General features: G+C 43.8%; 1 protein-coding gene across 6 annotated transcripts in view; it reads right to left on the reverse strand.

Annotated features, from left to right (window-relative positions):
- The window catches only part of celsr1a (cadherin EGF LAG seven-pass G-type receptor 1a), a 377,534-nt gene that overhangs the window by 184,872 nt on the left and 170,638 nt on the right, over positions 1–22,024 (reverse strand). For all 6 annotated transcript variants that reach the window (XM_086010282.1, XM_086010280.1, XM_086010278.1 and 3 more), the window contains exon 3: positions 11,121–11,759. In XM_086010282.1, the coding sequence (XP_085866408.1) occupies positions 11,121–11,759 (639 nt within the window). The remainder of the gene's footprint in view (positions 1–11,120; positions 11,760–22,024) is intronic.

Raw genomic sequence — 22,024 nt, forward strand, 5'->3', positions numbered from 1 at the left:
ATCATCCAAATTCAGTACCCTGTCCCTGCCTTCTCCCCATATCCCTTGATCCCTTTAGCCTTAAGAAATATATCCAACTCCTTCTTGAACATATTTAATGAATTGTCCTCAACTGCCCTGTGTGGCAGAGAATTCCACAGGTTCACCACTCTCTGGGTGAAGAAATTCTTCCTCATCTCAGTCCTAAATGGCTTACCCCTTATCCTTAGACTGTGACCCCTGGTTCTGGACTTCCCCGCCATCGGGAACATCCTTCCAGCATCTAGTCTGTCTAGTCCTGTTAGAAGTTTCAATGAGATCCCCTCTCATTCTTCTAAACTCCAGTGAGTATAAGCCTAATCGACCCAATCTCTCCTCATACGTCATTCCTGCCATCCCAGATATCAGTCTGATGAATCTTCGCTGCACTCTCTCCATGGCAAGAACATCCTTCCTCAGATAAGGCGACCAAAACTGCACACAATACTCAAGGTGTGGTCTCACCAAGTCCCTGTACAACTGCAGCAAGACATCCTTGCTCCTGTACTCGAATCCTCTTGCTATGAAGGCCAACATACCATTTGCCTTCTTAACCACCTGCTACACCTGCATGCTTACCTTCAGCGACTGGTGCACAAGGACACCCAGGTCTCGTTGCACTTCCCCTTTTCCCAATCTATTGCCATTCAGATAATAATCTGTCTTCCTGTTTTTGCCACCGAAGTGGATAACCTCGCATTTATCCACATTATACTGCATTTGCCATGCATCTGCCCAATCACCCAACCTGTCCAAATCATACTGGAGTTTCTCTGCATCCTCCTCACAGCACACACACCCACCCAGCTCTGTGTCGTCTGCAAATTGGAGATATTACATCTAGTTCCCTCATCTAGATCATTTATATATATTGTGAATACAGTAGCTGGGGTCCTAGCACCAATCTCTGCGGTACCCCACCAGTCACTACCTGCCACCCGGAAAAAGACACGTTTATTCCAACCCTTTGCTTCCTGTCTGCCAACCAGTTCCCTATCCAAGACAGTACTTTACCCCCAATCCCATGTGCTTTAACTTTGCACGCTAATCTCTTATGCGGGACCTTATCGAAAGCCTTCTGAAAGTCCAAATACACCACATCCACTGGTTCTCCCTTATCTATTCTACCAGTTACATCCTCAAAAAATTCCAGTAGATTAGTCAAGCATGATTTACCTTTTGTAAATCCATGTTGACTTTGTCTGATCCGGTCACTGTTTTCCAAGTGCTCTGCTATTACATCTTTTATAATGGACTCTAGCATTTTCCCCACTACCGATATCAGACTTAATAATTCCCCGTTTTCTCTCTACCACCCTTTTTAAATAGTGGGGTTACATTAGCTATCCTCCAATCCATGGGAACTGTTCCAGAGTCTACAAAATTTTGGAAGATGACCAACAATGCATTTACTATTTCTAGGGCCACTTCCTTAAGTACCCTAGGATGTAGATTATCAGGCCCTGGGGATTTATCGGCCTTCAATTCCGTCAATTTCCCTAACACCATTTCCCTACAAATAGTGATTTCATTCAATTCCTCCCTCTTATTAGACCCTATGTTCCCCGACATCTCTGGGAGGTTATTTGTGTCCTCCTTTGTGAAGACAGAACCAAAGTATGTATTTAATTGGTCTGCCATTTCTTTGTTCCCCATTATAAATTCCCCTGATTCTCAACCATACTCAAAAGGCAACATTATGCTATTGTGCATCTTTCTCCTTACGTATGGATGTACCATGTTAGGGCACTTAGAAATGTTGTTCAGTCTTGCCCAGTGGCTGAAGGCAGTGATTCTCTTTGAAAATGTTCTCACGCCCGCTCACATACCACGAGCTATGGGTACAAAGTCTGACAAACAATTGCCAGCTTCGAGAATGCCTATAATTACTGCACACAGTAAAACTTTAATATACAGTATGAAAGTATGTAACATAGATATGATACAACCCTAATTGATTTGGACAGAATGCTTACTTTTAGATCACTAAAAGAATGTCCATATCCTTCTTTCCCGTTAAATTTCTTTATCATGTTCAGCTATAAATACAGGATAGGGAACTGGCTGTCAGATAGAAAACAGAGAGTTGGAATAAACGGCTCATTTTCTGAATGGCAGGCAGTAACAAGTGGGGTACCACAGGGATCTGTCCTGGGCCCCCAGCTGTTCACAATTTACATTAATGACCTGGATCAGGGAGTCGGATGCAGCATTTCCAAATTTGCAGACGACACTAAACTAGGAGGGGGGGTGGGCTCAGAGGAAGAGACCAGGAAGCTCCAGAGCGATTTGGACAGACTGGGCGATTGGGCGGATAAATGGCAGATGCACTATAATGTGGACAAGTGCGAAGTTATCCACCTTGGGTGCAGGAACGGGAGGGCAAATTATTATTTAAATGGCAATAGATTGGGAGAGGGGGAAGTACAGAGAGACCTGGGTGTTCTTGTACACCAGTCACTGAAGGCGAGCATGCAGGTGCAACAGGCGGTCAAGAAGGCAAACGGTATGCTGGCCTTCATAGCAAAAGGGTTAGAATACAGGAACAGGGATACCTTGCTGCAGCTGTACAGGGCACTGGTGAGACCACACCTCGAGTACTGTGTACAGTTTTGGTCGCCTCATCTGAGGAAGGATGTTCTTGCCATGGAGGGGGTGCAGCGGCGATTCACCAGGCTGATACCAGGAATGGCGGGAATGACCTATGAGGAGAGACTATGTAGTTTAGGGATGTACACACTGGAGTTTAGAAGATTGAGAGGGGACCTCATAGAAGTGTATAAAATTCTGACAGGTCTAGACAGACTGGATGCAGAAGGAATGTTTCCCTTGGCGGGTGAGAACAGAACTAGAGGACATAATTTGAGGATAAGGGCTAAACCATTTAGGACAGAGATGAGGGGGAATTTCTTCACTCAGAGAGTGGTGAACCTGTGGAACTCATTGCCACAGAGGGCAGTGTACGCCAGCTCATTAAATATATTTAAGAGGGAATTAGATATATTTCTACGGGCAAAAGGGGTTAAGGGTTACGGAGAGAAGGCGGGGACGGGATACTGAATTAAAAGATCAGCCATGATCTCATCGAATGGCGGAGCAGGCACGAAGGGCCGAATGGCCTACTCCTGCTCCTATCTTCTATGTATCTATGTATCTATGTAACCCAGATGGTCTACCATTCAGTGGACTTTCTGATGGTGCCAAGGATTCCTCAGCTGACTAAGATATCCCATGTTTCTGACTCCCACTTCCAAATCTATTAGCTTTCCTACCATTAAATCTAGAATTCTCATTAAAAGTAACAGTTTGATCTTCATATCGGGCTAATTTTTTGCAAATTTCCAATTGTAATGGGGTTGTGTGAGTGCCATGTTCTAATTTTCAGTTCTCTAGCTTGAATCCCAGCTATGGAAATGTTTTGCATGCAAAGTGAAATAAAGTTTCTTAAAACTTTAATGATTATGACATCCACAATTCTTGATCAAGAGTCAACTGGAAAGACCAAAACACATTCTGGACCACTTTAACTATTAAGTCACAGCAAGCCAATATGCCCCAGTTTGGGAACCACTTGCTTAGTGGGTACAGGTGGCGCCTTGTGTAATAGCAAGCCACCTGGATTGATTCACAGTCTATGTTTAGCAGGGGCAGAAAATGGGCTCAATAATCAGCTTCAGTGCCCTGGGCTAGCAAGCAGAAACAAAAAAAGTTGAATTTCTGCTCCTGATCTCTGCCCTGTTTAAAATAGTGTCAGATGAGGACAGGGTAAGGCTCAGCTCTGATGCCCCTGGTAGATGAATAGTCTGTCAACATTCACTGTCCAGGGTCACATAAAAACAACATCAAGCGAGTTACCTGGAGAACTGCTGGTGTCTATGGAACCACAGCCTTACGTGAGAAGGGGGGGAAAAAACGTTGCTCATGCATAACTTTGGGTACAGGAAACATCAGTTTCTGCGGACAAGAAGTACTGAGCATGGTGGCATTGCAATTGAAGTGTTGAGGAGACTGTATTCATCCACTATTCAAGATATTTCAGTCATAAAATTATCATTGGTTCAAATAATCTTTCTAAGTAGGTTTTCCTTTTGATTTGGTCCTCATGTATCAATGTGCTCACCCCAAAACCCCGACATGTTCTTTAGAAACTTCCAGGAGTTGCTAAACTCTACTTTTGGGGAAACCAGAAAAATCTGGATTTCCAAACTGGAGCCCTAAATATTTATTGGTATCATTAGTTGACAGACTCTCTATGGACGACATGGTATGACAGGCATAGGGAGGGCTGAGTGTTGGTCTGAGCACGGAGGAGTCCTTCCTCGTTTCCCCAGGTACAAAGACAAAATGACTGTGCTTTTTGAGAGACCAGCCATAGGAGAGTGATATGTAACAATAAATCAATTGGTTTTTCACTATGAAGTAAAACAAAGATTTTCCTAGCTTAAGAATTTTGATGATTTTTATGACCGAGCTTATCGTTTATTCCTTTACATGGAGTAACATACAAATTATAGTGCAGTACCTAGTTTAAAGCCAAAATGCCTCAGACAAAAGTGGGGAAAGACCATGTGTGAGTCACAAGTCACTTTTTAACAGCACAATCCAAGATGATGGCTACATAGCAAGGCCTCTAATTTGCTTTGCAATTGAAGGCACAGGTAGATAAGTGCATGCTTTCTTGGCTATAATTGAGGCCAACTAGTGTCAAACAGTGACACATATATCAATATTTCTCCTGTGTGATACACTATTTGAAATGAGATTCAAATGAGAAGCTTCCACAATCCTGATTAAAATCTGGATGCTCCTTCCATGTGAACAGGAGGAATGTCTGCACGGAGTAAGTGAACAGCAGGTGCTCATTTGCCCTCTCACTGACTCGACCCAACCCACTTAATCTGCTGAGGGAGCGAGGCATCCAAAAACACACATCTCCTCAAAAGTTTCTTCCCAGCCCTCAAGGGTAGTCAAGCAAAACTCCAGAATATTACTTACATTTACAGTTGCATTTAACACATGACTCACCCACAGTCCCAGTATTACAGGAACCATTGAATTTCAGAGTATTGGATCACCTGTTTCTAACTTCACCATTATTTATCCAGTTCTTTCCAAAGGTGTCACACTGACATGCTTGTTGGGAATCCATTCCGTATATCCACTGCCCTACAGAAAAAAACACCTTGGGCTGGATTCTCCCGAGGTACTACCGTGTGGTGAAACATCCTCCCGCTGGCCTGACACCGCTGAAACCCCAACCCATTGTCTTGGGCCAGGAGCCATTTGCTATATGGGGCAGATTCCTGGTGGGATCCCTGCCACCAAGAGGGAGCAAATCCTGTTGGAGGTGCTGTGAGGATTTAAAGGGGGCTAGAGAGTTCTGAAGAGTTTCTACATGCAGTCCCAGGGAGTGGCCATTAAAAGGGGCAGTCAGTCGGAGAGCCCAGGCCCCGCACACCACACCCACAACATTTACATGTAGCGGACAGGGAAGCTAGCTCGAGGCAGGAAAGCAAGGGTATGCCTTACCACGATGCGATAGCAAAATACTGCGGATGCTGGAAATCCGAAAATGCTGGAAACGTCCGTGGAGAGAGAAACAGAGTCAACGTTTCGGGTCGAAACCCTTCTACAGAACTGAGAGAAAGGCAGGAAATGAAACAAAAGGCAGTTTGGGGGCTGGGAAATGGGGGAGGGGATGAAAGAAGAGACATTAAGAGATATTCAAGGTGAGACGGAATAGTACAGAAAACTCTCTTTTAACCGGCACCTAAATATCCGGAAATCTCTCTTAACTGGCAAAATTCAGGAGTAGGTTCAGGTAAGTTTTACTATATATTAGTGGCCGTGTAACCGGGGTTTCTGGATCTGTGGCCGCGTAACCAGGGTTCCTGCACCTGTGGCCATGCAACAGGGACTCCTGGATCTGTGGCCATGTAACCGGGACTCCTGCACCTGTGGCCGTGTACGGGGCTCTCATACCTTGGTAAGTATACCTCTCTGTAATCCGGACTTTTTGATCAACCGGCACCACGCCGGTCCCGTCGGTGCCGGATTAAAAAAGAGTTTCCTGTAATAGGACAGGTAAAGAAACAGACAATGGCTCTAAATGAAGTGTGAAATGCGCTGGCAGAGTGAGAGACAGCTGCCATGTGGGAGAGAGAGGAAAAAAAAAAGGAAAAGTCACAAACCAAAATTGTGGATAAAAAATGTAAAAATATAATAGGGGCCGAGGTTATGATCTGAAGTTGTTGAACTCGATATGGAGTCCGGAAGGCTGTAAAGTGCCTAATCGGGAGAGGAGGTGCTGTTCCTAGAGATTACGGTATGCCTTACCACTCAGTTTTGCCCCCTTTTCCGCCACTGTCCTGTTGATTTTGGGTGGAATAGCTGAGGAAAATCCAGCCCATTTATTTCTTATTTCTAAACTAAGATTGTACTCCTATCCTCTAGTTTTGCAATCAAAGTCTAAGTCAGTTAGCTTGCTTACGTTTACTTCATCTGTGTCACTCATCATTTTGAAAAGATAGATCAATGAAAACAAGTCCACTTTTTTGAGCCCCTCTTCATAACTGAGAACACTACATCTCAGAATCATAATTGTCACAGTTCTCTTAAGTCTCTCCAGTGCATCAATTATATTTTGAAGTTAGGGTGCCCAAAGTTTCAAGCAATATTAGAGCACAATATTCGAAATGTGACTTTATGACAAGAAAACACTGGCAGTCTGACTAACTATCCCCTTAAACCAGAGATGGAAAATCTTCATTTTAGCAATTGTTCCCAGAGGGTTTCCTCTTTATTGGGAAAACCAAATGTAGACTGGGTGACTGCTTGCTGAACATTCCATTGTGTGTATAAACATGATCTTGACCTCCCTGTTGCTCAGCACTTCAACTCCCCCTCCATTCCAAGTCTCACCTTACTGCCTTTGGCCTTCTACATTGTTCTAACTAAACTCAAAACAAACTTCAAGAACAATATCTCATCTTCCTTCTGGCTACTGTGCAACTTTTAATCTGAACATTGACTAGCAACTTCCGACCTTAGCCTTTCCCCTATTTTCTTGCCAGTTTCTCCCATTAGTGTTCTACTTCACTCCCTTCTACTTTGGAGCGGTTTTATTCATCTTTTGTCATTTCAGTGCCTTTTCCAAGCCCGTTTGATGTGACCTTCATGAATCATCCAGCATGTTTCACCTCCCTTTAGCCTTTAACAAAACATTTGTCCACAGGCTTTTAAAACTTTTAGCTGCTTCTTTCTAGTAGCAGTTACATAGAATGACAGACGTTACAACATGGAAACAGGCTGGTTGATCCAACCAGTCTGTGCTGGCATTTATCCTCCTCCACACAAGCAGTAGTCCCAATCCGATGTGCCAGACAGGGTTCCCCCTTTCCTTCAACTTCTTATCTAACCTATTCTTAAATGTTTACATGGTCTCTGCTTCATTCGCTAACTCCACAGCCTCACAACCCTCTGCGTAAAATAGCTTCCCCTGCTCCCTGTCCCAAATCTCATGTTTAATCTTACATCTATGTCCTCTTGTTCTAGACCCCTCAACCACAAGAAACAAAGGGCTGGATTTTCCCAGCCCTGCGGAGGCGGGTTTGGAGGCAGGACTGCTGGGAAAATGAGAAAAATTGGGAGCGGGTCCCAACCCCGCTCCCAACCCACCTCCGAACCATCTTCCCAGAAGGCGGGACCCGACTCCCAGGGACGGGAAGGGGATTAGAGCCAAATTAACTGCCTGTTAACAGGTAGTTAATAGGCTTTTCCCCATTTTGCTGATGCGGGCTTCCCGACGTCGGGGAACCCCGCCAAGGTCATCGCGGTGAGCTGTGGGTCTGCTGCAGTGTAAGTGTGTAAATGACAGCTGCAGAGGTAGTGTGATGGGTGCAATGGTGCACAGATAAGTATGACAGGTGAGAGAATGTAGTGAGAAATATTTTTATTCTGTTTATATGTATCTGCAAGTGACAAGATTTGATGTTTCCGTGAAGCCTCATCTGATCGGGAGAATTGACAGATGACTTCTGCAATCTCACATGCAGCTGCCATCTGTTTTCTCCTAGGGAGAGAGTCATTGGTGAGCCTGGGTACAAGGGCTCACCTTTGGACAGTGATTGTCAGTGTTTGACAGCACCTCAATGCTGTCAAACACTGACAATTCATCTGTCAAAAATTTATGGTGCCTGTCACTAACAAAACCGGCAGATGAAGCGTCATGCACTGACGTCATCTGACACCAGGTTTCCCATAATTGGCCGGCAAGCCCACAGGGCGGGCTTAACAAGGCCAATCAGGGGAAAGTAGCGTCAGTGCATCAGACATCGCTGGGCGTGGGACTAGAACCCAGAAACCAGCAGTCCCGCCCCCAACGCGCCTCCTCAGGTAAGATCCCGGCCAAACCATCTGTTTCTATTTACCCTGTAACATCGCTTCATAATTTTAAATACCTCTATCAAATCACCCCATAAATGTCCTAATAAAAATGGACCTAATTTTAAGTCTTTTTTTCATATTTGTATTTCCTTATACTAGGCAGCATCTGAGTGAATCTGAACTGTACCGTCTCTATGGCCTCAACATCCTCCCATAGTGTGGAACCCAAAACTGCGTACAGTACTCCAGCAGTGATCTTACTGAGCTTTTATATAGATTCATCTTGACTTTTATATTTTACACCTCTTGCCATAAAACCCAATATTCCACTAGTTTTTTTTTTCCAAAACGGCCTTATCCACTTGAAGTACTGCTTTTAATAGCTCCACAACCTCAGCCCCAAAATCTCTCTGTTCTTCCACATCACCTAACCTTCCCCCATTCAAAGTATAATTATGACCTTTTTAACCATCTTGTCCCTTTACAGCTTCCTTTGGTCCTCAGAATTATTTACTATGCCTTCTACTGCAGTATGATCTGCAAATTTAGACACCTCTCTCTCACCCTTTATTCAAATCACTGATGTACACAGTGAACAGAAGCATTTCCAGGACTGAGCCCTGTGGGATACCACTATCTACTTCCAACCACTCTGAGAAACTGCCCTTAATGCCTATTCGGTTTCCTACCTTCTAGCCAGTTTTTAATTCAATTTGCTACCCTCCCGCTAATCTTCCTTAGTCTTCTCAATTAGTCTCTGCATGATACCTTGTCAAAGGCTTTCTGAGGATCCATGTACACCACATCCATTGCATTTCTCCATCCACCATATCTGTCACCTCTTCAAAGATCTATCAGGTTTTCAAGCATAATCTTCCTTTCTTAAATCTGTGTCAGCAGTGTCTAATCATTTTCTCTTCATCTAGATATTTAGTAATTTCATCTTTAATTAAAGATTCAAAAATGTTCCCTACTATAGATGCTAATTAACTGGTCTGTAATTATTCAGGTTAGCTCAACCTCTCTTTTTGAAAATGATATTACATTGGCCACTCACCAGTCCTCCAGCACGCATCCACTCAATAGAATCCTGAAATATAATTCCTCGGGCCTCTGCAATTTCTTTCTCCATTTCCCTCAAGATCCTTCAATGTATCCCATCACGTCCCGGCGCTTTAGCTTAACTAACTTCTTTCATACTTTTCCTTTATTTATTATATCTTTCATCTTGCTTTTAACTAATTAAGGATTTACCTGCTCCCCAATAGGCTTCTGTTTTGTACGCACTGATGCAAAGTACTTGTTATAAGTATCCCGGTCAAATTCCATTTGCTCTCTACTAACTCATTATCCTCTCCTCTCAGGGGTCCCTCCACACATTTAGCAATTCCCTTTTTACTGATATATTTGTAGAATACTTTATTGTTCTTTTCAATATTTTTGAGACTCTCTTCTCATATTCCCTCCTTGGTGGCCTTATCCATCTTAACTCTTCCTTTATTTTCTCGTATTCTCCCTTTTAAAAAGAATCATACCTCTAAGTCCCATATGCACTCTACTTCAACTTTGGTTTGTTTTTACCCTCTTTAGTTAGTATAGTTCACTCACTTGCCGGTTCTCTCGTCTCCTCTTTGCTTTATTTAGTCCTACAAAGCATCTCGGGACTGCCTTCTTTTTCAGTTCTAGTGAAGGGTCTCTACCCAAAACATTAACCCACCTGTTCTTTTTTCAGATGCTGGCAGAGCCTTCTTGCGTATTTCCAGCACGTTCTGTTTTTATTCATGAGCATGGTACAGGCTACAGATTGGGTCTATTCTACCATTTCACAGTTTCCTAATAAAGTTAGATCCAGGAGAGTGTTTGGATTTAGACAAACTGTCCAATACGTGTGAACCTGGGAAAGACATTATAAATCAAGTTCAGGAAAATAGACCCGTGGCTCTAATCCATGCATAACATGAGACATCTGTTGTAGAGGCTCCTAGTTAGAATTCCAAATAAAAGTGGGAATTAGTTGCCATATGCTGCTACCTTATTAGGAAGGATGCTGGGTGGTTGTGACATCATACAGTATCAACGACCCGTCTGTAACCTCAGCTAGATGAAATACCCCACGTCAGGCTTCTTGCATTGACCTTTAACCCTAGCACCAAATAATTGAATACAACCGTCTATTGCAGTACTATTTATCTGTGATGGAAGCCCACCTAGATGACCTTGTCACAAAATAACGTGATAGTCAATGAAATGGCCCAATTTAAATCTACACACTGCAGCTGAAGATGACAGAGGTCCAAACTATGGTCACAAAAAGGCTTTCATGCAAAACCAACCTGCCGTCAAGTATAACTACAATAAAACCAACCACAATGAGTAACATTAGGTTCACACTGTCAAAGGGGAATTTGTCTATTTTTATTTTTTCCATCTGCTTTCTCAGAACAGGGAAATACTTCCCTGTTTCTGTTTGGTCTATTCCAGCATGATAAAATGGTTGAGGAGGCGAGGTTGAAACATCTAGTTCCTAATAAAATTTACAGTGATCTTCAACTAGGAACCTGAACAACTCTGGGATGCTGGTACAAGTCAAATACAGATACACATAGATTTGACTGGATCATCGTGACTTCGTCTCATGTGATACCATACACTCCAATAGCAGAATCAGGCCTTAATCTTAAATAAACAAATTTAAAATAAAAACGTGAGGCACTAACCTGTATAATCTTCACGACATTCACAGTTATAGCCTCCCTCCCTGCTTCGGCAGAGACCATGACTACCACATGGATTAGAATAACAAAGGTCAATCTCCGTTTCACAATAATCGCCAGTAAATCCAGGAGGACACCTGCACCGCAGTCCATTGATGGGATGAATGGGTCGGAATAAGACCGTGTCAGATGAAATGAAAGGAGCCGAGCTGTCAAACTTCAGCACAGACACACACTTCATGTAGTTTTCACAGGGCTCTCTCAGGCAGATATTGTCATCAAAGGGGAGGACCCTCTGAGTGGAGATAGTGGTCAGCAGTGTCCGATTGAGGTAAATTTGTTCTTGCAGATCCTCTGAAGGGAAGTATTGGTTTCGAACCCCACCTGGCAGCAATGCAGAGAAACTCACATTCAGAATGTTTGCGCTAACATCCGTATCATTTTGAATATTAAAAATAAAAATGTCATCTTTGGTTGTGGACAACACAGCGGCAACTCCTTCCACAAAGAGAGACAGCAGTGGAGACAGAAACTTGTCCTGGGACATGTTCTCCAAACGCACGGTGATGCTGTTCGTCAGCATGTCTTCCGTAATGATGGTCACTCTCAAAGCACAGAGTGCGGTAATGATGTGAATACCATCTGAAGGAAAAAGAGAGAGACCATCACAATCTGACAGAAAAGTATAGCGGTTAGTATAATTGGCATAGGTGAGGGAAGAACTTACCAGAACTTATCTACACTTCATAACAATGTGTGCAGCCAAACACTGAAGAGAGAATACATTGGCATTACCAGGCAACTTACTTACCCACAATTGACAACCCTAAATCTGGATTAAGGTTACAGAGGGTTGGGTGGGGTGTTGTAGGAGGAGAAAAAATGTCTTGACAGAGCACAATGATGATCCAAGAGGGAGGAAAATGACTTTAGTTACTGTACCGGAGAGTGGAGGGAAGATGTTTAAAGATAAATTTTAACTATTTCACCACTTCCTCAGGAGTAAATATTAAGACACATTTGGGTGATATTACACTCAAGATAGTGTCATCGTAGTCTATGACAAATATACAGCATCCCAACTAAATCTTGACTCATTCATTAGGCATTATATAATTGTAATGCCAATGCCAAAATGAAAGGCGTCTGTGGGTTTAGTCAATCCTTTCTGCATACTTTAAGGATTATTAATAATTAATTACTGCCTTAGGACATATATAAAATATGTTTCTTTAATTCTGTACTCTATAATTCAAAGAAAACATGAAAGCAAGATATTAATCTTATTACAATAGAAACCCATCAATAAGAATTTTTTTTTAATGGTTTCCACAAACCAACCGCAAATTCTTCTTCACAATAAATGACCCCCTTTGATCTTTCTCCCCGGCCCTCTCTTCTCATCTCTACAGGAAAGTGTGAGGAGCTCATGAATTTCTCCCCAAAACTGAGGCTACCTGCTCAGCGAACTCAGCCTCCCCCTGTCCCAACCACCAAGCCTCCTAAGACCGCATAATACTCTGTTGCTTTTTCCCCATCTCACCCCAGCCCTCATCAGACTGGTTTCCTCCAAGACACCCATTACTTTTTCTCGTGACTATGTGCTTAATCACTCAATGCTGACATTGTTAGCTCCTCCTTTTCCTCAGCCATTATTCTCTCCTTCAAAACTGTTACCATCACCTCTCTTTTAAAAGCCTATAGTTGACCCCTCCGCCCTCTCCAACAACTGCCCAACTCCAACATTCTCCTCTGTAAAGTCGTCAAATCAACAACACATAACTCTGTGGCCACTTCTCCTTATTCAAATTCTTTCAATCTGATTTCTGTCCCTCCCACAGCACCAAAATTTCCCTGGTCAAACTTAACAATGAGATTGTGTGTCTGCAACTGTGGTGCATTATCCCTCATGATCCTATCTGAGCTTTCATCACAGATAATCTGTATGTCCCCTTCCGCCACCTCTCCTTCGTGATCCACTTCTATTGCACCGTTATTGCAATGGCTTCTCTTCCTATGCCACACAGTCACCTCCAGCATGTCCAAAATTCTATCCCCAGTCCCTCATTCAACTATATGCTGCCTCATAACTTTATTGTTAAATGTAGAGTCAGTTTTCATGTGTATCCACAATCACCATCCTTGATTTCATGACAGTTATGTTATCTGATTGCTTATGCCCCATTAAGTCATAGATGAGCCAGGTCTTTCTCCAGCTCAAAGACAAGACAAAAGCCATTCTTTTTGTCTCCCACCAGAAACTTCACAAATTAGTCTCCGATTCCATCCCATTTTCTAATTAATTGCTTCGACCAGATGATGTGCAACTTCAGAGTTCTGTTTAACTCTGCATGGACTTTCAAACCCCACATCCAGTCCAACATCAAAACCTCGGATTTCCACCTCCAAATTATCACTCACCTGGGCCTATACCTCGCCGGTCTGGAATCCTCATCCACACCTTTGTCACTCCAGACGTAATTTCCCCAATCCCTTTGCCAGCCACCCAAACTCAAACCTGTGCAAACTCCAACTTAACCAAGACTCTACCACTCACATTCTATCCCATACGAAGTCGCGCTCACTCATCAGTCTTAATCTCACTGACCTCCACTGGCTACCCATCACCCAGCGGACTGATTTTGAAATACTCATTTTAGCCCAACTCTGCAACTTCCTCCATCTCTATGTATCCACTTGCACGCTCCATCTTCCTGCTCTGCCTTACTGTGAACCTCCCCTCCCTGTCCACTCCACCATTGCTGGCAGACCCTTGAGCTTTCATACCAATCCCTTTACCAGATCTCTCACCACCTTCAAAAGCCTCCTTAGAATCTCTTCGAGAGTGGCTACAGAACTCTTCGCCCAACTTCTTCTTGGGTCTGACAGACCCCCCCTCCTTGTGATGTACCTTGGGATACTTCACTACACTAAAGGTGCTACACAAGTGCAAGTTGATACCCACAGATATATTGCAGGTTTTTTAAAGAGGCATTTTAAAAGGGATTTGGTAAACCTTTTTCCAATTGGAAAAGAAGAGCCAGAAGACGTGCCACTTTCGTCACAATAACATTATGTGCCAGTAAGACCATGATGCAGGAGAATACAAGTTACATCATTGCACATTGTATTTTTACACAGTTGGCCAACCAATTTTTCTTAACATGGTGGCCCTTTAAATTAACTATCAGCAAGCTCTCCCCTTTTCACGATTTTTTTGAAATGAAACTCAGGGGACAGCACTGAAAGTCATCGGCAAAGAGATTATTAATTCACGCAGCAGTTGCTGGGTTCATACGGTACGCAACAATCATTTTAAACTCAACTTAAAAAATATAAATGCCTGACCTGCTGAGTATTTCCAGCATTTTCTGTTTTTATTTAAAAAAATATATTGCTCAGTCATAAAAATCAAATACAGGTACATTTCCTATAAAAATAAGCCATTATTTTGAAGAAACTGCGTGGGGGACCCACGGATGAAACCCCGATTCTGCTGTTCTGGCAGCAAACAAGAATTGCACATCAATGCGACATTCTGACAGTGCAGCAGTTTGAGCGTTATTTTTGACAAACCAGGTATTTATTTAAACTCACCTTTAAACTGCTGGTACATGACAGCTCTCCCGATTATCTCCTACAGATAAACACTACCTTTCACACGAACATTTTAACAGAAGTGTTTTTATTAAAAATAACTTAAGAAGTCTCATTAAATCCTTGCAGAATCAAATACTGAAGTGTGAAAAAAAATGGTCAGTGCTTTTCTTTTAAAAATGAGGGAATAGAAGTTAGACTTTGTTGCACAGGTGTAAAACAGGTGCAAGGAGATCCAAATTCAGGGACCAACATCCCGCACCCCAAGGATGCCGATAAGACGTCCAACCTAAAATTGGCGGCTAGAACAAGCGTTGGGTCCCTTACATATGTAAATAGGGCAGACGATTCACTGCGGCCTAAGCAGCGACCTCCAACAAAAGTTTTGATTTTTTTTTAAATTCCAAAAATATAGCTGCGGAGCCAGGAGTGCTCCAACAACTCCATAATATTTGCAATCACGGCCCCCATTGCCACTACCTTCTCCTGTTCCCGGACTTGCCTTCAGGCCAGTGCCAGCGAGGCACGTGGCCCAATATCCTTGCAGGCAAAATGGGCCAGCTGCACGTGAAGATGCGACAGGCAAATTAAGCCAAGGAGACCCGAGGCCCAAGTCCAGGCGAGTCTCTGGACTCCCGGTTGGTGCGTGCCCGAAAACCAAATTTCTACGCCGAGATATTTTTGGGGGAAATGTCTTGTAAATAGATTGACAGCACAACAGAATACTTGGTGTTCAATCACAGCTTCATGCACACTCCTCTATATAGAAAGTAACGATTTACAACAATTTATAGAGCGGATTTCACACAACTAATTGAAATCAAAGTGTGCAGGATGATCCTCTAAAAGATGCCGTGAGACTTTTCATCAACAAATCAGTTTGAAGTTAATATTTTATTAAGTTCTGTTGAGAACGTGTAGCTAATAGTTTACAAAATGTAAATTTTAAATATGGGTGTATCATTTTAAATTGCTTGATTTGAAAGTTGATACTATTTTTATGCTCTTAATGTGCATCTGTTGATTCTCTCCCTCTCCCCATTCCCCCTTTCTCCCTCTCAATTTTTGCCAACCTTACTAAAATGCCTGTTTACCTTTCAGTCTTCAGTTCTCATGAAGGGTTACACACCTGAATACAAATGCTGAATGACCTGCTGTATATTTCCAGCATCCTCTGTTTTTATTTCAGATTTTCAGCATTTGCAGGGTTTTTCTTTTTAGCATAGAACATAGCTCTTGGAAGGGTTCATTTGCCAATATTTGTAGAACAGGAGATGTAATATTGCTCCCTATAGCCTGTAGGGAGGTTGAGTAGTGCTGTTTTTGCATCTGTCGCTATTACTCTTTCTGGCAAGACACATCTCTTATGCTGCCACAATCACCACCATTTTTAATCATGATTCTGTGCATCATGCTGCTGTCACTGAATTTAAAATTGTGACAATTCTGGCTACATGCATGAAATAAATCCCGAATTCAACGTCATCAGAATAGCTGTTATAAATTGCTTCAGGGGATGGAGATTCTGTCAGCTTTCAAAGTGTAAACTGCAGAATGTGCTTATTGTGCAAGTCATTCTGGGGAAAAATAGAAGTAGGATTAAACATGGCAGAAAATAGAGGGACCAGCAGACTGGTCCTGCTGTCAGACACAGACAAATTCGGGGAGATTTTCCTGAGTCTGTGTCCGGGTGCACTTGATTGCCTGGGCACAGCAAATGTCAGAAACATCGGGTGGGATCCTTTACAGGTGTGCCCTCCAACCCAACCAACTTTCCGATATTTGCTGCACTCAGGTGGTCCAGTACACCTGGGAGCAGACCTGGAAAAATCTACCTATTAAGCTGCAAAAAATGAGCAGGCCATTTTCCTGGACGTTTCTGACCCTGAACCGCTTTCGATATATAATGGGCTCAAAGCTTAGATCAGTCCAGTTCATTTCTTTTGAGCTTTTCTTCCTGAACTTGCCTGTATTTAGACTTGTTCTCAACAACTGCTAGCATGTAGTCAGACTCAATGATTAATGCAGCTTGCACCACTCTCTCCATTGCCTCATTCGCGCCACACCAAGTGCCAGGTAATGACCATCTCCAACAAGAGAGAGTCTAACCACCTCCCCTCGACATTCAACGTCATTCCCATCATCGAATCCCCCACCATCAACATCCTGGGGGTCACCATTGACCAGAAACTTAACTGGACCAGCCACATAAATACTGTGGCAACAAGAGCAGGTCAGAGGCTGGGTATTCTGCAGCGAGTGTCTCACCTCCTGACTCCCCAAAGCCTTTCCACCATCTACAAGGCACAAGTAAGGAGTGTGATGGAATACTCTCCACTTGCCTGGATGAGTGCAGCTCCAACAACACTCAAGAAGGTTGAAACCATCCAGGACAAAGCACCCCACTTGATTGGCACCCCATCCACCACCTTAAACATTCACTCCCTCCACCACAAGCGCACCGTGGCTGCAGTGTGTACCATCTACAAGATTCACTGCAGCAACTCGCCAAGGCTTCTTCAACAGCACCTGCCAAACCCGCGACCTCTACCACCTAGAAAGACAAGGGCAGCAGGCGCATGGGAATACCACCACCTGCAAGTTTCCCTCCAAGTCACACACCATCCTGATTTGGAAATATATCGCCGTTCCTTTATCATCGCGGAGTCAAAATCCTGGAACTCCCTCCCTAACAGTAACTTCACCACATGGACTGCAGCGGTTCAAGGCGGCGGCTCACCACCATCTTCTCAAGGGCAATTAAGAAAGAGCAATAAATCTGGCCTTGCCAGTGACACTCACATCCCGTAAATACATTTAAAAAAAATTGCACAAGATCACAAGGCAGGTGAATGATGAGCAAAGCCATTCGGCACATTCTAACTCGTCTATCCATCACAGGATACAGCTATTTCCTCCTTTGACCCTACTTGACTGTGTTGAACATGCTTTGCATGAAGACGAGTTACCTGGTATCAGTCCCAAATTTGCCTTTTGCTAGTTTTAATGAATGCCCCTTATCCTAATTTGAACTAATTGTTCTAGATTTTTTCTATACCATTTACTATGTTACATAGATCTGTGACATGCCTCTCATTCTCCACCTGTCAAGGCTGAAAAGCCCACAACTATCCAATCTTTTCTCAGTTCCATGACACAGGACACAATCCTGCTACTCTTTTCTACACAGCCTATGAGCACAACCTCCAGTGAGGAGAGAGCAGATATAATCAGAGCAACCTTAAGTGAGGAGAGAAGATATAAACAGAGCAACATCCAGTGAGAGAGAGCAGATATAATCAGCGCAATCTCCAGTGAGAGAGAGCAGATATAATCAGAGCAACCTCCAGTGAGAGAGAGAGAGCAGATATAATCAGAGCAACCTCCGGTGAGAGAGAGCAGATATAATCAGAGCAACCTCCAGTGAGGGAGAGCAGATATAATCAGAGCAACCTCAAGTGAGAGAGAGCAGATATAATCAGAGCAACCTCCAGTGAGAGAGAGCAGATATAATCAGAGCAACCTCCAGTGAGAGAGAGCAGATATAATCAGAGCAACCTCCGGTGAGAGAGAGCAGATATAATCAGAGCAACCTCAAGTGAGAGAGAGCAGATATAATCAGAGCAACCTCCAGTGAGGAGAGAGCAGATATAATCAGAGCAACCTCCAGTGAGAGAGAGAGCAGATATAATCAGCGCAATCTCCAGTGAGAGAGAGCAGATATAATCAGAGCAACCTCCAGTGAGAGAGAGAGAGCAGATATAATCAGAGCAACCTCCGGTGAGAGAGAGCAGATATAATCAGAGCAACCTCCAGTGAGGGAGAGCAGATATAATCAGAGCAACCTCAAGTGAGAGAGAGCAGATATAATCAGAGCAACCTCCAGTGAGAGAGAGCAGATATAATCAGAGCAACCTCCAGTGAGAGAGAGCAGATATAATCAGAGCAACCTCCGGTGAGAGAGAGCAGATATAATCAGAGCAACCTCAAGTGAGAGAGAGCAGATATAATCAGAGCAACCTCCAGTGAGGAGAGAGCAGATATAATCAGAGCAACCTCCAGTGAGAGAGAGAGCAGATATAATCAGAGCAACCTCCAGTGAGAGAGCAGATATAATCAGAGCAACCTCCAGTGAGAGAGAGCAGATATAATCAGAGCAACCTCCAGTGAGAGAGCAGATATAATCAGAGCAACCTCCAGTGAGGAGAGAGCAGATATAATCAGAGCAACCTCCAGTGAGGGAGAGCAGATATAATCAGAGCAACCTCCAGTGAGAGAGAGCAGATATAATCAGAGCAACCTCCAGTGAGAGAGAGCAGATATAATCAGAGCAACCTCCAGTGAGAGAGAGCAGATATAATCAGAGCAACCTCCAGTGAGGGAGAGCAGATATAATCAGAGCAACCTCAAGTGAGAGAGAGCAGATATAATCAGAGCAACCTAATGAGGAAGAGAACATAAAAGCTCCGATTTTAACTCGGGGCGGGAGTTATGCAGAAGGGGGCCGCGGCAGATGGCAAACCGTCCTGACCTCTGCAGCCTGAGGCCTGGGAGATTTTAACTCCCAGACCTAATCTACCCGTCAGTCTCCAACCCATAACTGGCGGGAAGCGGCAGCTAGCTGGCAGGCGAGAGCAGAATGTCAGGCAGCAGGAGGCCGGCACCATGGGCCGACGGTCAATGGCTGGAAGGGAGATCAGGTACTTGTGGCCGGCGGTGGGGGAGGAGAGGGGGGGAAGAGTGTGTTTGGGGCAGGGGATGCCTAAGCCAACATTGCCCAATAGAAATTGCTGATTAGCCACAGGGGTGGCTAGGGCAACACCATTGTGCTAAAGTAACTGGCACAAACAACTTTGTGCCATTTAAATCAACCCTTATTTGATAAACATTTGTGTTTCTCATAAAAATCAAGCAAGGAGAATAATACTTTCAATATAACTCAGAAAAGCAGCTGCTTAAAATAGTTATACTATCTATGGTAGATAGATGAATGAATACCGCCACTGTTAAGATACCAGGGCCTAGAAATTCAGTGGGCCTTGCGCCCACTTAGCGCCTAAAGAGGTCTTTTGCGCCGGCGGGGTGGTAGTGCGGAAATTGAGTGCAGCGGTATTGGCGGCGGTAGCCGTTAGCGCTGCGCTGGGACCGATGACGTCATCGGTGTGCGCGGTGGCCCGTAACGCCCCGAAACCGCGTCGATCCCCATATTTATTTGCAGCCGCCTCCTCCGAAGCGGGCGCAAACAGCGACCAGAAAACGGGGCCGTCCTGCTGCCATAGTGGGGCGCTTTAAAGCGGAAGGTGCGGCCGGCTGCTTTTTCGGCGGCCGCCTGCCTGCACCTCCTTCCCCGGCCTCCTCCACCACCCCCCCCACGGCATTGCCGGCTGGTTTCCGTGGAGCCCGGCACTTCTCCGCTGTGCCGAGCTCTTTTGCCGGCACTCGCGATCGGGGCTCCGGCCGTTGCAGGCACCTCCCCCTTAAGAGAAGGAGGAGGCCTGCAGTACCGCAGCCTGCCGCACCGCATCGGGTGGCGCTGCGGCAACTAGCGCGCCGATATTCAGTTGCAGCGCCCCAAACGGAGGCGGGCACACCCTGGTATAGCGCCCGCTTCCGAATTGGGGCGCAGAAGACGACTATACGGCGTGCACTAATGCCTCCCCGCCCAGCGCTAACTTTTGGGCGCGAGCGAGCTGCCCGCGCCCAAGTGAATTTCTAGGCCCAGACGTTTTGCATTGTTTTGTAAAATACCACAACTATAAATTGCACTGACATAAACCTGCAAGATTATGGCGATTTGAACAAGTGTCTAGCATTCTGTGCTTCTGCATTTGGCAACCTACATTCCAATTGCCACCACATTTTTAAAAAAAAGATTAGACATGAAGCCATTAGGTTAACTATTTTTCCTTTAAAATGATTTCCAAATGCTTCTGCACTGTATGTTTTTCTTATTATCTAGAACAGTGGGAGTGCCAAACAGATCCCATTTCATCATATTCTTAAAAAGTAACCAGGCAACTGGAGCACGGACACACAGGCGCGTAAAGCCCCGGCACCTGGCGTCTTGCAACAATCCTCAACATTATATCAGCTTATCTATCAAAAGCTACTTTCAGGACTTGGTTGATGTCAATGATCTTCTTGTTTTTACAGTTGATCGGCCTGGAGTTTATTTTACATTAACTACAGCTGAGGAATGGTAATGTCGATCTACAAGGAAAAGTGTAACTCCAGCAGACTGGGAGAGCTATAAAAAGCAACAAAGAGATACAAAGAAAATACTATGTGCAAAAAGGGAATTTAAAAAAAACTTGCTAGGGAAAAGTGTTAATAGACATATTAGGAGAAAGAGAGTGGTAAAGGAGAATGTGGACCCATTAAAGATGGATACAGGTGAGACAATAATGGACAATAAGGAAATGGCAGACTTGTTAAATGAGTACTTTGTATCCATTCTCACAGTGGAGGAGGAGGACAAAAAAAGCAGTACAAGGGAACCTAAAACTGTCAATGGTTGGGGGGGGGGGCGGGGGTTCTTAGTGGATTTATTATAAAAAAAATTTAAATGGTAATGGAGAAAATAATGGGACATACAATAGACAAATCTCCCAGACCTGATCCTCTCCAGCCCAGACTATTAAAAAAATAGATGAGGAAATTCCAGATCCATCAGTCATAATTTTCCAAAACTCTCTAAATTCAGGAATTATACCTTTGGATTGGAAAATTGCCAATGTAACTCCTTTATTTAAAAAGGATGGGGCTGGGGATAAAACAGGCAACTACAGACGATCAATTTAACATGAATTATGGGGAAGTGACTGGAATATATCATCAGAGACAGAGTGACAGAGCAGTTGGAAAAGTATCAGTTGATCAAAGCTAGTCATCGTGGATTTGTGAAGAGTAGGTCCTGTCTGGCTAATCTATTTGAATGTTTTAAAGAGGTCACTAGCATGGTGGATAGGGGACTGTCCATGGATGTTGTCTTTAAGGAATTCCTGAAGGCATTTGATAAGGTTGTACACAAAAAATAGCTATGAGTTCACGGTGTAAAACAGTCCAAAATTCACAATCTCAGAAAGACTACTTCGGTGACCACAAAAATAGAAATGGGGCTGATTTGGTAGCAGATGCTGTTTGGATGTTGGGGTGCAGGTGTGGTGCCAGGGCAGTATTAAAGTAATTTCACTCTGTATCTAACCCATAATGTACCTGATCAGTGGGGGTTTGATAACTGCCATTCCTCAACAAGATAAATAATACTGGGATAATTGGATATTTGTAGACTTTGGCAAGTTACACTTTTG

This window comes from Somniosus microcephalus, chromosome 17, assembly GCF_052327205.1.
Source record: "Somniosus microcephalus isolate GS21.2 chromosome 17, FLI_Smic_1.0, whole genome shotgun sequence".
NCBI classification, from domain to species: Eukaryota; Metazoa; Chordata; class Chondrichthyes; order Squaliformes; family Somniosidae; genus Somniosus; species Somniosus microcephalus.